Consider the following 17,719-nt stretch of genomic DNA (forward strand, 5'->3'; position numbering starts at 1 on the left):
GCATCACTAATAGCTTGGAATCGCAGAGGGGAGTGCATCGAGAGTTGGAAGAGAAATAAGCAATACTTAAAGATTTTAATTTAATACAAAGGTAAGTTAATAATTTCACATGGATTAGGAAATTGAAATAAATAAATTAATTTGATCTGTTATTAGGAAAAAAGAAAAATCTGACACAAGAACTAAAGGTAAATGTTTAGGTTTGCATAAAGATTTTAGAGCAATTCTCCCAATCTAATTTGGATAGTGTAAATAAAACAATAAATTTTAAAATTTAAAAGACAATAAAATTTATCTTAAAACAACAATACTACCAACACCACCAATGAATTCTTAGAATTCTCTTGATTGAAAAAATATCAAACTTTTAATGACTTTGAAATCACGAATTCAAGTCTCCTGATTCAAAAAAAATATCAAACTTTTAAAGACTTTGAGACGAGTTCAAGTCGCGAACAGCAAAAAAGATTATGATAGACCCAATATAATTTGATCCTCTTATTTTGATTGGAGCTTCATCTATCCCTTTATTTAGATATAGTTTATGAACATAGATTAACTAAATTACAAAAGTAAAAGAACATCATGTTCATTATGAGGCGGGTTTACTATAAAACCAAATCGCTTGAGGGGCCATTACAATTTTTTGCTTCTTGAAAGCTGAAGTTAACAGCAAAGAAGACAACAATCTATGCATGGATTGCTTTAGAGCAACTCTACTCAATTGGCATAAACCGAAGTTGCATTCAGCCAAACGACCTTCACCTTTAAGCTCTACTCGGTGCTTAGACGAAATTGTGCTGAAGGAGAAAGACACTAAACGAGAGTTCTACACGGATTCCATGGTCATTCGATGATTCTGTGCTCTTGGATAGAAGTTGCAAAACATGTAGGGAAGTTGTGATTTGAATCTCCGAAAATGGAATGATGAGACGTGTTACAACACCTCTTTTTCTAATCTCAGAACTGCCATGAAGGCCTCTTGCGGCACATCAACCTTCCCAACTGCTTTCATTCTTTTCTTCCCCTCGGCCTGAAATATAAATAAAAAAGAAACAGTTCGTTAGCTATAAAACTGACTGATTAAATGTAACTAATATGGGTGAAGTTCACCACAGGCTAAAAGGACTCAGGATCACAGCCACTCGTACAACCCTCGATTGGCGCAACATAAAATAGACAGAACCAACCAGAGTCTATCTTTTCCAACAACATTTCACAGTTCGCAGATCCCATTAAGAGCTTTGTGCCAACTTTTGTAAAATAGGGCAACTTTAGCAACTTCTAGAGAACGAGAGAGACAAAAGAACCCACGAGCCCTTGACTCTCCTACTCGAACTGAAGTAAGCATCTTGGTCAAGCTATGCCCACTTCAAGCGAGCTCATCTTCAGTCAAGTCATACTTCAGCCAAAACTGTGGTGACTTCAAGCGAACTTCAACTGGTACTCACATAGCTATGTTCTTGTGGTTTGAGCCTAATCAATATATTTGGTAATTACTTTTAATTTGTTATAAAAACAACCATGACAATACCCAAAGTCCTAAATTTAGTAAGTTTTAGTAAAGGATTAAGGTCTATCAAAGCATGGGAATAGTGATAAAATCACTCCTGCAGTACCACAACTGATACATATTTAAGAATGCTTAAACGTAAACAAAAGAAGAAAAAATGATCACCTGCTTCTTAAGCAATTTCTTTTTTCTTGATACATCACCACCTAAAACAAAAATTGAAATTAGTTTTGAAGCAAATACATAGTGAAATCGAGTTTGATTATTCAACAAGAAGATGGATGTTAGATTGTCAGATAGTTATGAAACTGAGATGGTCAAGTTCAAGAATGATAATCAAAGGGATGAAGCTTACAAATTAAGTTCACTGTTTCTTTACATACCATAACATTTTGAAAGTACATCCTTCCGAATGGCAGATAAAGATTCACTGGCGATCACTTTCGTCCCAATGCATGCCTAGCCATAAAGGATATTTTTTTGTGTAAGTTAGCAGCAGCAGAAAACAAGATGAAAGTGAAATGTCCAAAGGTAGTCAATGTTAAAAGCTTGTAGAATATATCAGCAGCTGTCATGTTAGATCATACGTTGTACTAGGATTTTTTTTCTAATCGAAAAGAATATTTTTCTCAAGTTAAAAATATTCATCAAAGAGTAACTCAAAACAACTCATTTTAGATTTTTTTTTTTTAAAAAAAAGGCAACAGGAGCATCCTAGAATCTCAAAAAGAATATTTTTTTTAAGTTAAAATAACAAAAAAAAAATGTTAAAAGAGACAATTTGAGCTTCTTTAAAACAACCATCTTTCTTCAACCCAGTTCAACTCAAATAATAATACAGGAGTAATAAATCTTTGTATAGAATTGGTTCTTAGGAATCTGTTGATAGTTCTTTTTATAAAAATGATTTAAGTTTTAGCCACCACGAGAATTTTAAAAGAAAGAAAAAGGTAGATTTCGCCAAAGAGAAGATAATTTGAAAATAAAAATTAAAAAAAAAACTACATGATCCGAAAAAAAGGTGCGCCCATTCAGAAATTTGCCAAATTAAATCACAATCAGCAACATTGGGAACCAAGACAGCCAAACACTTTAATTTAAACATGAAGTAGCGATAGCATGCAGAGTTTGGTATATAATACCTGAATCGGAATTTTGAACATTTGTCTTGGTATCAGTTCCTTCAATTTCTGAGTTAGAGCCCTCCCAACAGCATAAGCCTGGAGATTTAGAACTTACTCTAGATTGGTAAGAGATGATGCAAAGTTAAAGAACAAAAAAATAATATTGATGAAAATAAAAATGAATAATTTTTAACAGGGTGAATTCAGAAGTGCAGAAATGTCTACAGCAAATTCAAGCTTTTACTTAATTGTACACATTACAAAATAATAAATTGTAATCTCAAAAATTTTAATGTAGGTTAATGAATTATCTATGATTAGACAAAATTATGATTACAGTGAAATGCCAATTATACAAAAAAACATCTTTTAAATGACCAATAATTCTCTCATTATAAATCAAAGCTCATAACAGATTTCATGAATGCATTGCTTGAGTGGATGCAGCTATATTGGATTCTCAAAACCAGTTAATCAGATAAACGTGATCCAGAGTGTCATTTAAATTTATAATTAATGAAATTAACATAAAAGTTGAGGTTATGTGTTTGACTTTCCTTGATTCCAATACAAAGAAACTTATAAATATGATTTTTGACAAACAAGCCTTCTGTTTAATGAACATATAATCGTATAAATAATTTGCCTGAAGATTGATTAGCCTAAATTCCAAAAGAGAAAATTGAGAACATGTAAGAAACGAAAGTGAGCATTTACCAACAATAAGTGGAAACATAAAAACTTCATATCACCTTATCTTTATGCACAATCGTTGATAATGGTTCCACAGGCTCACCATTAATCTGGACATCAAGCTTTACTAAGTCACTTTCCCTGTAGCTGCAAATTGAATGTTTACCATGCAGAAATATTTTCCTTTAGTTGGCTGAAATACCATGAGTATATGTACATAATAGAATTTGATATAAGACCCAACTATTTGTATTAAATGAGATACTTTCCCATCAACACTAACTGAAAATCACAGTTTTAACTATAAAGAACACAGATTTAAGAATGTCAATTAATTATGTGAACATGATGTTACTCATCAAACTGAGTATGTCATTAATAAATATTTCTAAAGTATTCCAAGAGCTTGACCATAACAAACTTTGTTCTTTGATTTTAACTATATAATTCCTCTTTCTTATGGCAATGAAAGAAACTTCATCTGTATGGACTAGACATATCTGCTTTTAGTCACAGCAAAAAGATATCCTGAAACGATAAATAAATCAGCACCATAGAGATGCATACCCTACAAAAGAGTATTCCATGCTAGCATATCCCTTGGTTCTCGACTTCAGTTGATCAAAGAAATCACCAACCATCTGTAAATGAAACAAAAATGGTGAATTCAGCAAAATCAGCCAACAATATGATACGTCAAAGTACAAAATTTAGATACTAGTGCAGGACATCAAAAAATGCAGCGCCAAAGCAAATTAGAATCTTCTACAATATTAAATACATGTTACATCACAAAGTTTACACCCTATTGATAAAAAAGCTTCTATTAACTATTGATAAACTATTTTAATGGTCTATGTGAAAAGGCACAGGTTGGTGCCAGATCCAGAAAAGGTAAACAAATAGTAAACAACTTAAAGTACATAGAAAAAAACAGAAATATTACTATGAAGAGAGCATGTTAGAGTGGTAAACTTATAAATCAAATACCTCAGCAAGTGGTAAATGATAAACGAGTGAGGCTCTATTCTCTGTGATATAGTTCATTTCTTTGAATTCGCCCCTTCTTTCTTGACCAAGTTCCATAAGAGACCCAATATATTCCTTTGGAGTAAGCATTTCAATCTAGAAACACAACCTTGGATTGATGACATGATTTGGTATATAAAATGAATTATTTTGTTCAAAAGATTGAGTAGAAAATAATGAAAGCAATGGGTAAAGGAAGAACCTTAACAAATGGTTCTTCAATGGATTTTCTCTTTCCAGGTTCTGGAAGTAAAGAAGGATTCGAGCACTCAATCTATACCCAAAAATAATAATAATAAAAAACATTAAATTTTGCTTACTCATGATATGAAGAATTTATAAGAGAACAAGCCATAATAGCGCAACAAATTCAGAATGAAGATACACAAAATCAAGACATCTTGTAGACAAGTAGAATAACATAGCCTTGTTCTTCCTTTATAGGGAGTTGACTAAAAGAAAAACTTCACCATAACCCATTTATTCTTCCCTCATTGAGTTTGGCTACAAATTATTTAGATCAAATTAAAATTCAAACCAAAATGATGTAGATAAGTCAATTGTGTCATACTTGGCGAATATTTGCATTATCTAACCAGTAACCTCACGGTTCCATAGTTGCAGTTCCACTGTACCATGAAAATAAGATCTCATTGTTCCACTACCAATCATCAGATTCTAGATGTTCAAAACATAGGTTTGAAACAAATATTTCATTCTGTATTTTCAAATATGAGAATAATAGTGCATTTCTAGCCTCAGGCTCCTACAATTTATAGTTGAAGGACCAGAAAGCTTTGTCCGAGAAGTCTTCAAAACACTAATTGTGATAAGATCTGAAATTAACAGCACATTCCTTTTCTAGAAGAAAGCCAAAACGGCTGTAATGACAAGATCATTACTTACCATCCCTTGAAGCTTCCAAGAGAAGCTAAAATGTATTATATATAACCATCCTGAATCCACTAATTTTCTAAAAAGGCAAAGATACACCAAAAATTACAAAATCAACCCCCCATTCTGAACCCCACTTTCTACCAGCATATGCCAGTAGTAAAGTAAAAAAGTTTTAGCAAGACCGCTTATATGAAGGACCAAGCATTAACTTCTATAATATGCTGGTAGTAAAGTAAAAAAGTTTTAGCAAGACCAATTATGAAGAGGACCAAGAATGAACTTTTATAATATAAGGTCATTCCCTATTCTTCTCCTGACATCAACAATTTGGTTACTAGTACTGCAAGGTATATAAATGTGGACTAGAACTGGACTATGGGGTTTATGGAAGCTAGCCAATCTTTTTCAGAGTATTTGGTTCTCTACCATTTGCCAGCATAGATGTTTATAAATGAAGCATCATCCTAGGAAAAACAAATTTTAGTCTCTCCAACATGTGACAACATTAGTCTAGATACAAATTTTGACAGGTTCATGCCAAATAATACAACCAATACTCCATTTTTCACATTAAGTAATTTGTGTATGTCTTTCATGTTTACTATGGGTACCTTTTTCAGCATTTGTTCTTGGTTGAATTTCCTTTTAAGCTAATCTATAGTCAAGAAACTGAATAACACATACAATTAAGTTGTTTACTAATATGAAAGGTTATCTTATAATTTGACTATTTCAGAGGATTTGAATTATTTTTCTCATAGACAAGAAGTTCAAGCTTAAAACCGTAGAAAATGTTATCATGAAATCACATGTTTATATTAAACAACCTTGAAGATTATAGTCTAAACTTTTTGGAAGTTTTTATATTCAACTAACAATATCTGATGGCAAAAAAAGTAAGTTAAAAATTTTGAAAAAAAAAAACAAGTTCAGGGAAGAGAATGGAAGACAGTTCTAGACAAAAAAATGTACAAAAGAAACTTAAATAGAAAGAAAACCTAAATGTGTCAGCATATTTTCTATGACATAGAGAAAGGATCAGGAAACGTACAGTTTGTCCATCCATACAATTGACTCTGTAAACAACACTAGGGGCAGTTGTTATCAAGGTAAGGTTATACTCCCTCTCAAGTCTTTCCTACAATATGTAATATATTTCATCCTATAAGTGATGACAATTTGCATAGGGAGAAAAGTCATAGTGTTAAATACTCATGGAATTAGAAAAGGATGTAATGACAAGAAGTTTGGCCAAACCTGAACAATTTCCATGTGGAGTAAACCGAGAAAACCACAACGAAAACCAAAGCCCATAGCACTTGAAGTTTCAGGTTCAAACTACAGTGATGCAAATATAAACAGGCAATAAACTGAAAGGTCTGATGATAAATTTTACCACAATGCATATTGAACAACTAGGGAAGAAAGGGGATATATTTAATAGGAGATAGAAATCTAAAAGAAGATTCAAAGTAATATCATAAACTTCTGCCAACAGGGAGCTATGCACCTTCAGTGCTGCATCATTTAGTTGAAGTTTTTCCAATGCATCACGCAACTCAGGGAACCTATTGAAAAATCATTGAAGCCAAGACTAACTCAAAATTTGAAGTCAAGCAAGGAAGCTTGAACAGTAGTAAAGGGTCATACTGATCAGCATCAACAGGAAACAGACCACAGAACACCATTGGTGTAGCTTCCTCGTAACCTGGCAAAGAACTTTCAGCTCTTCTTCCAAATTGAGTGATTGTATCACCAACCCTGGCATCTGCAACTGATCTTATTGAAGCAGAAAGGTATCCCACCTATGAAAGCATAGTCATTAAATAGAATCTTTCAGTGTGCACACATTTAGCTGCTAGTCAAGAAACATTCAGGAAAACTGACTGCCAAGATAATTCAGTTAGCAATCAGAGGGCAAATATAATCAAAGAAATCTACTGCAAGCTCAAAAAATCCGTGAAGGCCAAACCTACACTGTTGAATGAGAGACCTAAGCCAACCCTAGATAATGCAATTGAAGCCACAGAGATGAGAATATCTGTGGGGCCGCAAACATGACACCAATATGGAAGCAGAGACCATATTTGATAGAGACACAACAGAAACTCCAGAAGTATCAGAGGAGCATCAGTAAGACATGCAAACCAGCCTTCAAGAAGCACTTGCAAGGCGAGGCATGACGATAGAAACAAGGATGACAACATTAAAGAAGCAGCAGAGAACATAAAGTGTCAAAATGGCAGATGAAAGATGAACATGATGGGTTGTGAGTAAACACAAAATGCAGAGTCCAGAACTGAGAAAAAAACACATGAGAGAAGCAGGCAAGGAGCAGATGGTTCAAGTTGCAGCTGGCCCAAAACTATCCACGGTTAAATTCAAAGAGGTACACAGTACAGACAAATAAAAAGGTCAGTCACTGGGTTCTCCAAAGTCCAACCTAGAATATCTTCTGTTGCAACATCTGAAGAGACAACATAACATGAAGGAAAGTTTCCAAGGGAACATAATCAAGTAATTTAAACCAAAAGGTGTAGTATTGTCACAGAATTATTGTTTCCAATTGTCAATGCAACTCCTTGTGCAGGTATATTTGCTGACAACAATCATTTTCCTGGTCATGCATGTCATAGCAAAATCACAGTGGAAAACAATAAAAAGGCTACTCCCTGTATTATTCTTACGAGTCATACTCACATGCAATGTGAAAGGGAAGGGGTTCCCAAGTGATAGATGAAATTTTCATACAACTTGCTGTTCACGAGATGGGTATGAATTTCATTAGTTGTGACAGTGGAATGTATGCATCTCTGCCAGAAACTATTTGCAATTCCATAACTGGCCAATGACTCAAGTGGTAAAACTAGGCACCAAAAACTTGTAAAATGCATTGAGGGTCAGACCAATTGCTTTCAATTGAAAAATGTCTTCTCATGCAAGAAAGGGTGATATATGAAAATAAATGAGGATATTTATGATATGTACACTTAGAAGGATCATACTTGACATGTTTCACTCCTTACAAAATTGATGATTGACTAGCTACTTCCCCACTTGATTGTGTCAAAGTCCTTGTCGATGTAAGCAACTACTCTCTTTATTCAAGAGGAACCCTATATTTGCATGTAAAGTCTCCACCAATCATTACTATGACAGAGTGGCTATAGTTCACAACCCGATATTTGTAGTTCCATTGAGATCACACACGAGACAATTTTTCCTTGCCACTGTCACATTGAGTTCACCCTCACTAAATCTTTCCTTCAACTGCAACATCTGCATTGCACTTTCTGTTGCGCCTCTACATCTTTCTAGCCTCCAATGTTTCAGTCTCACATATCTTTTATCATCTTTACAAAGACAGTTATCATTTCCTAAAATTCACTGCCATAAATTCAATAAAGATACCAAGATACTATATAAGGTTGTCTTCAAAAGTTCAAATCACCTATTCATGGAACTTAAGTCAAATTGAATCAGCACCATCTATGATGTTATAAGCACTTAAGGGAAATGCTTAGTGCATAAACAGAAACTTTGATGGATACAAAAGCAGATACTATCTTGAAACACATTCCATAAGTGAAAATTACCTCACCGGCATATAGTTCATTGACTTGCATTTGATTGGGTGAGAGGACACCAATTTCATCAGCATAATAATCCTGAAATTTCATGGAAAACGGACTACAAAAAGTTCCAAAAGTAAAAAACTAGTAGCATAATAGCATGCACAGAAAAGAATTACATATATCTGAGTAGGTAATAATCCAGTAAATAGTTTTTTGAAAGATAACAAGGCAGATAATTCAATACCTGCAACTTTCTAATTTCTCCATCTCACAAACAAGAAATAACTGACAATGAGAATTATGTTTCGGAAGTATAAGGAATTTTCTAATTCCTTTCTAGAAATTCTTTTTCTTTGATATTTTTAATATTAGAATTCTGTCAACTTGTTCGAAACATCCAAGTTGATGATAGAAACAGACCCCACCATGGTTTAAAATCTCAAGTTGTGCCGAGATTTTGGTATCATATTGTGCCGTGTCAATATAATTTCGGTATTTTTTTTTAATATAAAATATATTAATTAAATATTTTAAAATATAAGATATAAAATAAATATATTTTATATATATATATATATATATATATATATATATTAAATTAATGGGATAATTTTATTAGGTTTTAATTAAGCCTATTTAAATTATTTCAACCAGAGCTAGGAGTTGATTAAAATTATTAACTTAAGTTAACTAATTAAAGCCTAAATTAGAAATCACTTGTTCACCTATTTCGCAACGACCGCTGGCGTGCCAGTGTTGTGCAAGTGGGTGAAACGAGATGTTTTACCCATATTGGTTGAAATGACTTGAGTTTTTAATCCAACACTATGAGTCTATGACTTCTGTTTTTTTTTTTCAAGTCAAACTTGAATACATACTTTGACTATCCTTTTTTTGAATATGAAACACCCCAAAGACAAGTGAAAATAAAACCTTGTGAACAACTTGCTACAATGTTCAGTACAACTTTGCTATACTGATCTGAATCCAGACAGATACTAATGGATGTTAAACCACGAGAACATGAAAAGAGCATAACAAGTAAAATTAGATCATAAAGGCTTTCTTTTTTTACAATTTACTACTTAAAATCAAGTAAAATCTAGGAATTCAATTAGTTTAGTAGGAAGTAACCTCTTTAATATTCATCTTCACACCAAAAAGAAAGTCTAATGTTTACGCATGAACAATATCCCACTATAACTTGCAATTGATGGCAATGTGTCCATTTATTGAGGCCAACTAATATATCCCTACATAAGCCATTTCAGTAATAGAAGAATGCAACGTTGAATTTTACCTTCCCACTAGCAATGAAATATATTCTGTCACCTTTCTTTATATTTCCATCAACAACACGAAAATATACAATCACTCCTCTGTAGGGATCGTAATAACTGGAAAGGAACAAGGGAATGGTATTGGAATTAGCCATGTGAATTTGTAAATGACAAAAATTATACATCTCGCCACTTTATCAATAGTCAAGAGACTCAAGACCATTACCCAATAGAATGACTTAATGGCATCAGCAACTCAAGGAAGACAAGGTATTTTAAAATCATTTTTCACTGAATGAGGAATATGCAGCCTCCATATGCAGTTTAATTATTAAAAAACATTTAATTCATTTGAGCAAGGGGAGCCTTGGTGCAACGGTAAAGTTGCTGTCGTGTAACCTAGAGGTCACGGGTTCGAGTCTTGTAAACAGCCTCTTACAAAATAGTGTAAATCCCGCATTGGCGGGAGCTTCGTGCACTTGACTGCCCTTTATTTAATTCATTTGAGCCTATTTAAATTGAACTAAATTGACTTTGAATTCTGAGCTATCCTACTTGGTAGCTTTCAACTTGTATGTGATAATTTGAACACTTGTTTGCAAGTGATAAACACTTCAGAAGTTAAATATTTTTTAAATTCATACATGATCTATTAATAGGTTCCAAAAGCATCATACGTGCAAAGATCAATGCAGGTCGATGTATCTAGATATGTTTTTCTGGTACACTATGGTATGTTTACCTTTGTTGGGGCATGCTGCTCAGACCATATGAAGTTAAACAAATGAGGCAAGGACCGCAAGGTACAAGGTTGTCAAGGAATATTTAGTAGCCTCAGATGAGAAATCATCCTCCTCGCTCCAATAACATTCACATGTTATTGCATGTGGCAAATAATCTCATAGAATTTTAGCATTTGGTGGATTTGACTAGAAATTAACTCTAAGCCAAAATTAACGACTATGAGATCAAAGTTGAACTATCATAATGTTCTATTTCTGAGATGTTTTGAAATGATTGCCAAAGCTATCAAGTATACAATCCACTAGTCTTCGCTTAATCAAACTCAATCTTGTTACTAGCATCCATCTTCACATTAGTTTAAGTACCACCCCTTGTGTGGTAGAAAGCTCACCATGAATGTAGTTAGGTGCAAGGTGCAGCATCCAACTAATTATTATGGATGAATTTGGGTATTGCATAGAAATGTGCTGAAGACAGCACTGAGAAGAAGAGCAAGAAGGAACTGGAAATGTAAGAGGAGAGCAGCATGAATGCACAAAACAAAGGTTGGGTAAGTAGAAGGTAGACAAACCTGAGGAAGTACAACTCAAGGTACTATAGTACAACAACAAATCATACAGAGTTGAAGCCCCTAAACAGAGATAGCAAGTGTAAGTAGGAAAAGGCATCGATTCAATTAATGAAGGGGAAGTGTTTATGACAGAAGGTATGGAGTAGGTAGATGAGTCGGAGGATGGATTAAGATGATGGGGAAGAAGAGGAGGGTGAGAAAAGGAACAAAATGATGTTGAGAGAGGTGCACACTGGAACCACCTCCTACTTCCAAGCTTCCCTGGATTGGAAAAGGGCAACCTTCCACAACAGAAATGTTATCTAGTTTTAATATTCAATCAAAATATTTTCAAGAAGTAAGTTTTGTTTCTAGGGTTCTAATACTGATCCTGCTGGTATTGTCATTTTGTCATGGAATATGAATATAAGTTCACACCTGATTATTTCATCCAATAATGGTTCCTATTTGAACCAGTACCTTAAACCATGATTTATTCTCCTTATTGAAGTAGAACTAAACAACTTGATTTAGACATTTAGCTCATCCATCACTAAGATTAACAAAATGGAAGTACATAGATACATTTATGTAATTTTATTTTGATACTAAATCATAAGTTGGAGGAATGGTTCATTCACAATGTAAATGAGGTCAGTAATGAAATTCCAAGCTCAAATGGCCATTAACTTGGTGCAAGCACCAGAGTAGAGAAATAGCTTTTATCTACAAAAAAAAATGTTTTATTAACTAGAAAAGGAAAAGGTATAGTGTTATGTCATTTGCAAGTTCCCCTAGAGCAAGCAGCAATCTCTCTGTTGCTCAGAAAACAAGCAAAAGAAATCAGAAGCATATTACATAATCTCTAACAATTGGACTCTTCACCCATGTCCGACATGTACACTCCAAGTCCAAACTCAACATTCCTCTGGATAATGTGTAAAAAACTATAGAAATACCATGTCAAACACTCAAATCGACACCCATATTGAATAATCATACTCGGTCCTAGTAACATAGTTACATTTTATATCTTAATAGCAAGGAAACAAAGAGGTCAAACACAAACAACAAAAATATCGGAAAAAGTTAACAAACATAAAGAAAAAAATAAATAAAAAGTAATTATGTTCAAAATCTGTAGTCACCTATCAAATATAAGAGCTCTCATAGGGCTTTCTGAGGTATCCTTTGGAGGAGGAATCCTTGTTATAATAGCATTTAAAATTTCAGTTATACCAATACCCTCCTATAAACAGATCAACACGAGGTTAAGTGATCTACATTTCTCATTGAAAAGAACATGGGACATCCTACTATGTCCAACAAACAATTATGACTTTTATGATCAAATAATCAGTTCAGACACAAACAAACAAACCTTTGCTGAACAGTGAATTGCATTACTGCAGTCTAGCCCAATAATCTGCAAAAGGAGAATATCAGAGATCATAGGTAAAGGGTAGAGAAGGTTGTATTAGAGTAGTATCTGGAAAGTTCATTACAGGTAACAAACTTACTGAGGACAAGATTTAAGTATGAGAAACAAGCATTCCTTCACAAACCTCTTCAATCTCCTGTGCAATGCGATCAGGTTCAGCACCTGGTAGATCTATTTTATTCAAAACCTACATCAAGAGAAATACATATTTTTTCTGATTATGAACCTCAAATCAAGTGCATGTAAAAGTATAATCAACAGAAAAATCAATTAAAACTGAAAATTAATTATCTCTAAGGATAACTTCTTTTTTAAAGGAAAAAAAAATCAATCTTGAAGGATAATTTGTTGTTGCCTGATCATAGAGATTTGACAAGCATCCAAGAAAGTCACAATTTCAAATATTTGTTAATCATTCTTAAATAGATGCTGAATACAGAAGTTTGAAGGAGGCCACTTGCCCAAGAACTTAGTTCTTATCATCAGAGCCACAGCTAATCGCTTTAACTAGTTAGTACCTCTTTTATCTATTATATGAAGTCAAAATAATACAAGCAGAGTTGTCTACAGGGAAATGAGAATAACAAGAAGTGAAATTATGAGAAAAAATTTTGGAGAGAAACCATGTTCTTTTTTAGAGCTTATTGATGATATGAAACACTTAAAAAGATAGCCTAAGTGTCTACATGGGATGACAGTTGGAAACTGGTCTAAAAGATGAGTGTTAGAAAGTTGAGAGGACCAATGACGAACTAAGTTGCTTAAGCCAGATTAAGATGTTCCTAAGATGGCCTTCACAAGATTGGTGTTACACTACTACGTAGCAGTACAGGATCCCAAATTACAAGTTCTCGTATCCTGCATGAAAGAATACCTCAGAAGGTTCTCAGAATTCCTCCTCCAATGTGGAAGTCAATCTAACTTAGTGGGGAGAAATCAACCTAATTAAAACAAGTATAAAAAAGAATGAAAGTTATAAGCTTAGGGAGTATGTTCTTGCAAGGGCATATATGGAAAACTCCTCATCGATTTGGTCGATGGATTGACAATCAAAGAGCTTCCAGTTGCAAGCTAGAAAAAAACAACAATGTAGTGAATGGGTTTAATGAGAAATTACAGTTGGAAGATTTAAGAGATTTAGTAATGCTGACTTCCAATCAATGTAGTAATGCCAAACTATGACCGTATAGAATTATTCTACTGCCTGAAAAATACACCACTTAGGCAGCGTTTAGCTTCGGTGGTCCTCCAAAAGATGAGGGTGATATTCGAGAAGTTATGCATTCACTTATTTTTCAAATTGGTGATCCAAGATCAATGGTGACTTCCCTAGCAAACAGCTAATAGATGATCAATGGTGAAGCAAACATAAAGAGCTGAATGAGGTGATCTTACCGGGATTATCTCAAGATTGTTCTCCAAAGCCAGATAAACATTTGCTAAAGTCTGAGCTTCCACTCCCTAAAATGGAAATTAGAAATTAGAAATCAAGTTCATAAACAAAAACTTTTACCTGATACAGAAACTGTTAAGCTTTTGTGGAATTGATTAATGATAAATTGACAACAGCATAGAGAAGGAATTTTTAGGTCTAATTAAAAGCTTAGTCCAACTCTTATCGTCATTCAAGAAATTCAATTCTTGTCGGTTGACTATGTACTCTGAAATCTATAATCTGAAAGAGGAAAATGAACCTGTGAAGCATCTACAACCAAAAGGGCTCCTTCACAAGCTGCAAGGGAGCGAGAAACCTAGACACCAGAAAAGAAAACTGTATTAGCGAACCTTGCTACATGAATAGAATCAACATACTTTTCCTGCATAGAAGTCAACTCTCTCTGAATAAAAAAAAATGTCCAGAATCATGAACAAGTTGAAAGACTGATCCATTTTGTTTCAATAGTCAGAAGTAGATGCATGATTTACAGATGCAGCTCTAAATAGCGAAACTTCAAAGTAAAATTGCATGCTGTTATAAGCATAAATGAATCAAAACATAAATGTTAAACAAAAAATAATGAAAGGTATTTGACTTCAACATACCTCATAAGAGAAGTCAACATGCCCTGGGGTATCAATCAGATTAAGGCAATAGGGCTCATTGCCTAATACATAACGCATTCGAGCTGCCTACAAAATGAATAATAGAATTTTGTAACAATATGAAGATTATTAGTTTTGTTTGAAAGAAAAAAAAGGCTGAGATTTTTTGGTTCTTGCAATTTTCATTGAACTTTTCAAAAGAATATTTACATATCAGTAGATGGCGACTAGTGGAGCATCACAATTTGAAGTTGTCATAGAATTTCTTTTTTGATTGTAACAAGATAAGAAAAGATTAACAGATCCAAAGCAGTGACAAGCCATGTCGTGGCAATAGTTGTATTGTATGTGCTGACAAATGCAACCCCTCGTGGTTAACTCTAAGAAACATTTTACACAAAGAGGGAGAATAAGGAAATGTCAGATATCTCACAATTTATACCAATATAAGAATTGGCACAACATTACTGTTTATAGACATCAATTATGTGAAGCAATAGTGGAGGCTTATAAGAAGAAAACATTCAGATATTGAATTGATAATTCACATTAGCAACAAGAAAGCAACAATGCAAAATAATATCAGTAATTCTTCATAACATTTCAAAATCAAACATCTGAAGTTTAACAATTCAAGGATTTGATTTAAGTATCAGCCACGAATAAATAGTACAATGAATTAACATCATGTTTTTCTTTGTTTGGTTCATTTATGTCTAATCAAGATGATCATACAAATGTACCTGTAATTTGATAGTAATTCCTCTTTCTCTTTCTAAATCCATATTATCTAAGAATTGTTCTTTCATCTCCCTCATTTGTACTGTACCAGTCAACTGCAATAGTTTATCCGCCAAGGTTGACTTTCCATGGTCAATGTGTGCAATTATACAAAAGTTTCTGATATTTGATATAGGAACCTGACCACATTGAAAAGAATAAAACTGGCATCAAATAGAAATTTCACAATTCTTTTTTTTTTTAAATGGAAAAAGTAAAATCCAGTAAAGTAGTTCTGAAGATTAAAACTGGTCAAGTAGGCAATCATTATCTCAGAAGTAAAGCAAACAACAACAACTGCATGGTAAGTTTTGCAATAAGGGAATAGAAAGCATAGATAAAAGCTTTCTGGTTTCATCTTATAAGCAGAAAGCATAATAGTCTCAGTCAATATGTTAATTTGGAAGAATAGTTTATGGGAACAAGGTTCAACATTCATGTACAGAACCATAGGTTAGCAAAATTCTGCAGTAAAACTATGCAATACTAAATGTTTTCAGCCTTTATGTTATAAAAGATGAGCAAATTAGAATAAATTAAAAAATTAAACTGTGGATGTAAGTATTAGAATTACAAGGGATTTAAACTAAATAAAATAAAAATTTATATTTGAAATGCAATTTCACCAATATTAAAGGAAAAAAGTAAGGACTAAAAAAAATTCAAAAACTAGTCTGTCAATTTGTTTCCATGCAACGCATACCCAATTGATATGGGAGAATTAGCATGTAGAAACTGTTCTGATTTTGGAAGTGCAAAATGATGTATTCTGCCAAAGTGATATTTGACATGGATAGAATTGACAGAGGGTTCCTTCTCCTTAGTAAGGCTTCAGTCTGTGTCATGTGGAAGCCAGCATTTACGTTTTGCCAATGCATAAGAAAATTAAGTTTACTGGTTGAAGACAATCCCTTCTTAACCTTGCAAGTAGCATATTCAGAAAATTTGGGTTTTTCCTAATAGTCATTGGGCGGTTATCTTGTGGTCGTTTTGTTTTATTCAAATGTAATTTAATGGAGAAGCACATATAATCACCTTTGCAGTCAGTCTTCAGTGAAATTTTTTATGAGAAGAAAAATGAATTCATCAAGAGCCGTAATTACATCCTTGTTGCTCCTAAGGAATCCAAATTATTATCGTCCAAAAAAACATCTAAACGTAAAAAAAAAAATGTCAGGGCAAAGACTTAACAAATCAAGGTCATGTCGAATTAGGCGTCCAGCAGAGAATCTCAACAGTACAAATGCAAAACCACTCGTCGGAACCGTACCTTCAGCAGACGGTCTCGGCCAGGGTCGTCGACGTTGGGACTAGGAGCATCGGCGGATGTCTTCGATTCCGTTCCAGCGGCACGGCAAAGGACGCGGAGCCTCGGCCGAGGGCCCGAAAAGCCGGCGGAGGGCGAGAAGCTGAGTGAGCAGGAGCAAGAAACGAGGCCAACGGGTAGAAGGGAATCGGAGGCCAGAGAGCGCCTCCTGCGCTGCCGAGGAGCTGAAGAACGGGGGACGAGGGCGACCGGGCGGCAAAGGGTAGCGGCGGACATGGATTCGTAGAAAAGGAAGCGTTATCCACCGCTGCAGTGAAATTGAAGGGATGTTGTTGTATAAATACTCGTTTTTCTTTAGGCCGCACGAAATGGAGATGAGTCGAAGTGGTTATTACTGATATTACATTGTTAATTTTTTCTTCGACTGAAAAACATATGTTTTTATTATTGTTTTTTAATTATAATTATTTCGACCATAAAAACAGGTTATTATTATTATTAAATTTTATAATACTCGACTCATTAATTAATGAACAAATTCATTAGTACAATCAATTTTTAAATGAAAAAATAATAATTATAATATTAAATTTACATATTTTATACTCTATTGATATCAAAATATAAATAAATTTATTTATTAAAAGAAATTATAAATTTTAATAAAAATATTATAATTTTATCTAAATATATAATTTAATTTTTAATAAATATTTAAATTTATAATTTATATTTATTAAATTCGTAAGCCATAAATACATTCGTTAATTAAATCTCACACCT

General features: G+C 33.6%; 1 protein-coding gene across 5 annotated transcripts; it reads right to left on the minus strand.

Annotated features, from left to right (window-relative positions):
- Positions 1-477: 477 nt before the first annotated feature.
- LOC121988688 (translation factor GUF1 homolog, chloroplastic-like) lies at positions 478-17,276 on the minus strand. 5 transcript variants are annotated; one of them, XM_042542247.1, is made up of 22 exons: positions 16,940-17,271; positions 15,633-15,725; positions 14,890-14,976; positions 14,541-14,597; positions 14,242-14,307; positions 12,971-13,033; positions 12,787-12,831; positions 12,554-12,654; positions 10,132-10,228; positions 8,853-8,924; positions 6,907-7,061; positions 6,767-6,824; positions 6,514-6,594; positions 6,308-6,394; positions 4,562-4,633; positions 4,321-4,455; positions 3,898-3,971; positions 3,390-3,477; positions 2,656-2,733; positions 1,897-1,972; positions 1,679-1,719; positions 478-1,033 (listed from the first exon to the last, which is right to left on the minus strand). In XM_042542247.1, the coding sequence occupies exons 1-22, from the start codon at positions 17,210-17,212 to the stop codon at positions 938-940; spliced, it is 1,995 nt and encodes a 664-aa protein (XP_042398181.1). In that variant the 5' UTR covers positions 17,213-17,271; the 3' UTR covers positions 478-937. The 5 variants fall into 5 exon arrangements, 4 of the variants coding, with proteins under 4 accessions (XP_042398181.1, XP_042398180.1, XP_042398183.1 ...); XM_042542246.1 differs by having other exon boundaries at positions 15,633-15,809; XM_042542249.1 differs by lacking the exon at positions 10,132-10,228 and having other exon boundaries at positions 8,858-8,924; positions 15,633-15,809.
- Positions 17,277-17,719: the final 443 nt, after the last annotated feature.

Source organism: Zingiber officinale, chromosome 6B, assembly GCF_018446385.1.
Source record: "Zingiber officinale cultivar Zhangliang chromosome 6B, Zo_v1.1, whole genome shotgun sequence".
In the NCBI taxonomy this organism is placed as follows: Eukaryota; Viridiplantae; Streptophyta; class Magnoliopsida; order Zingiberales; family Zingiberaceae; genus Zingiber; species Zingiber officinale.

Bases quoted from the DNA above. Each gene is read 5' to 3' on its own strand.
- LOC121988688 (XM_042542246.1), bottom strand. From the start codon at position 17,212: ATGTCCGCCGCTACCCTTTGCCGCCCGGTCGCCCTCGTCCCCCGTTCT. The intron at 3,972-4,320 runs GTATTTGATTTA...TTTCATTTACAG, and splicing joins ATCATTTACCACTTGCTGAG to ATGGTTGGTGATTTCTTTGA. The intron at 2,734-3,389 runs GTGATATGAAGT...CTAAATCTCCAG, and splicing joins CGATTGTGCATAAAGATAAG to GCTTATGCTGTTGGGAGGGC.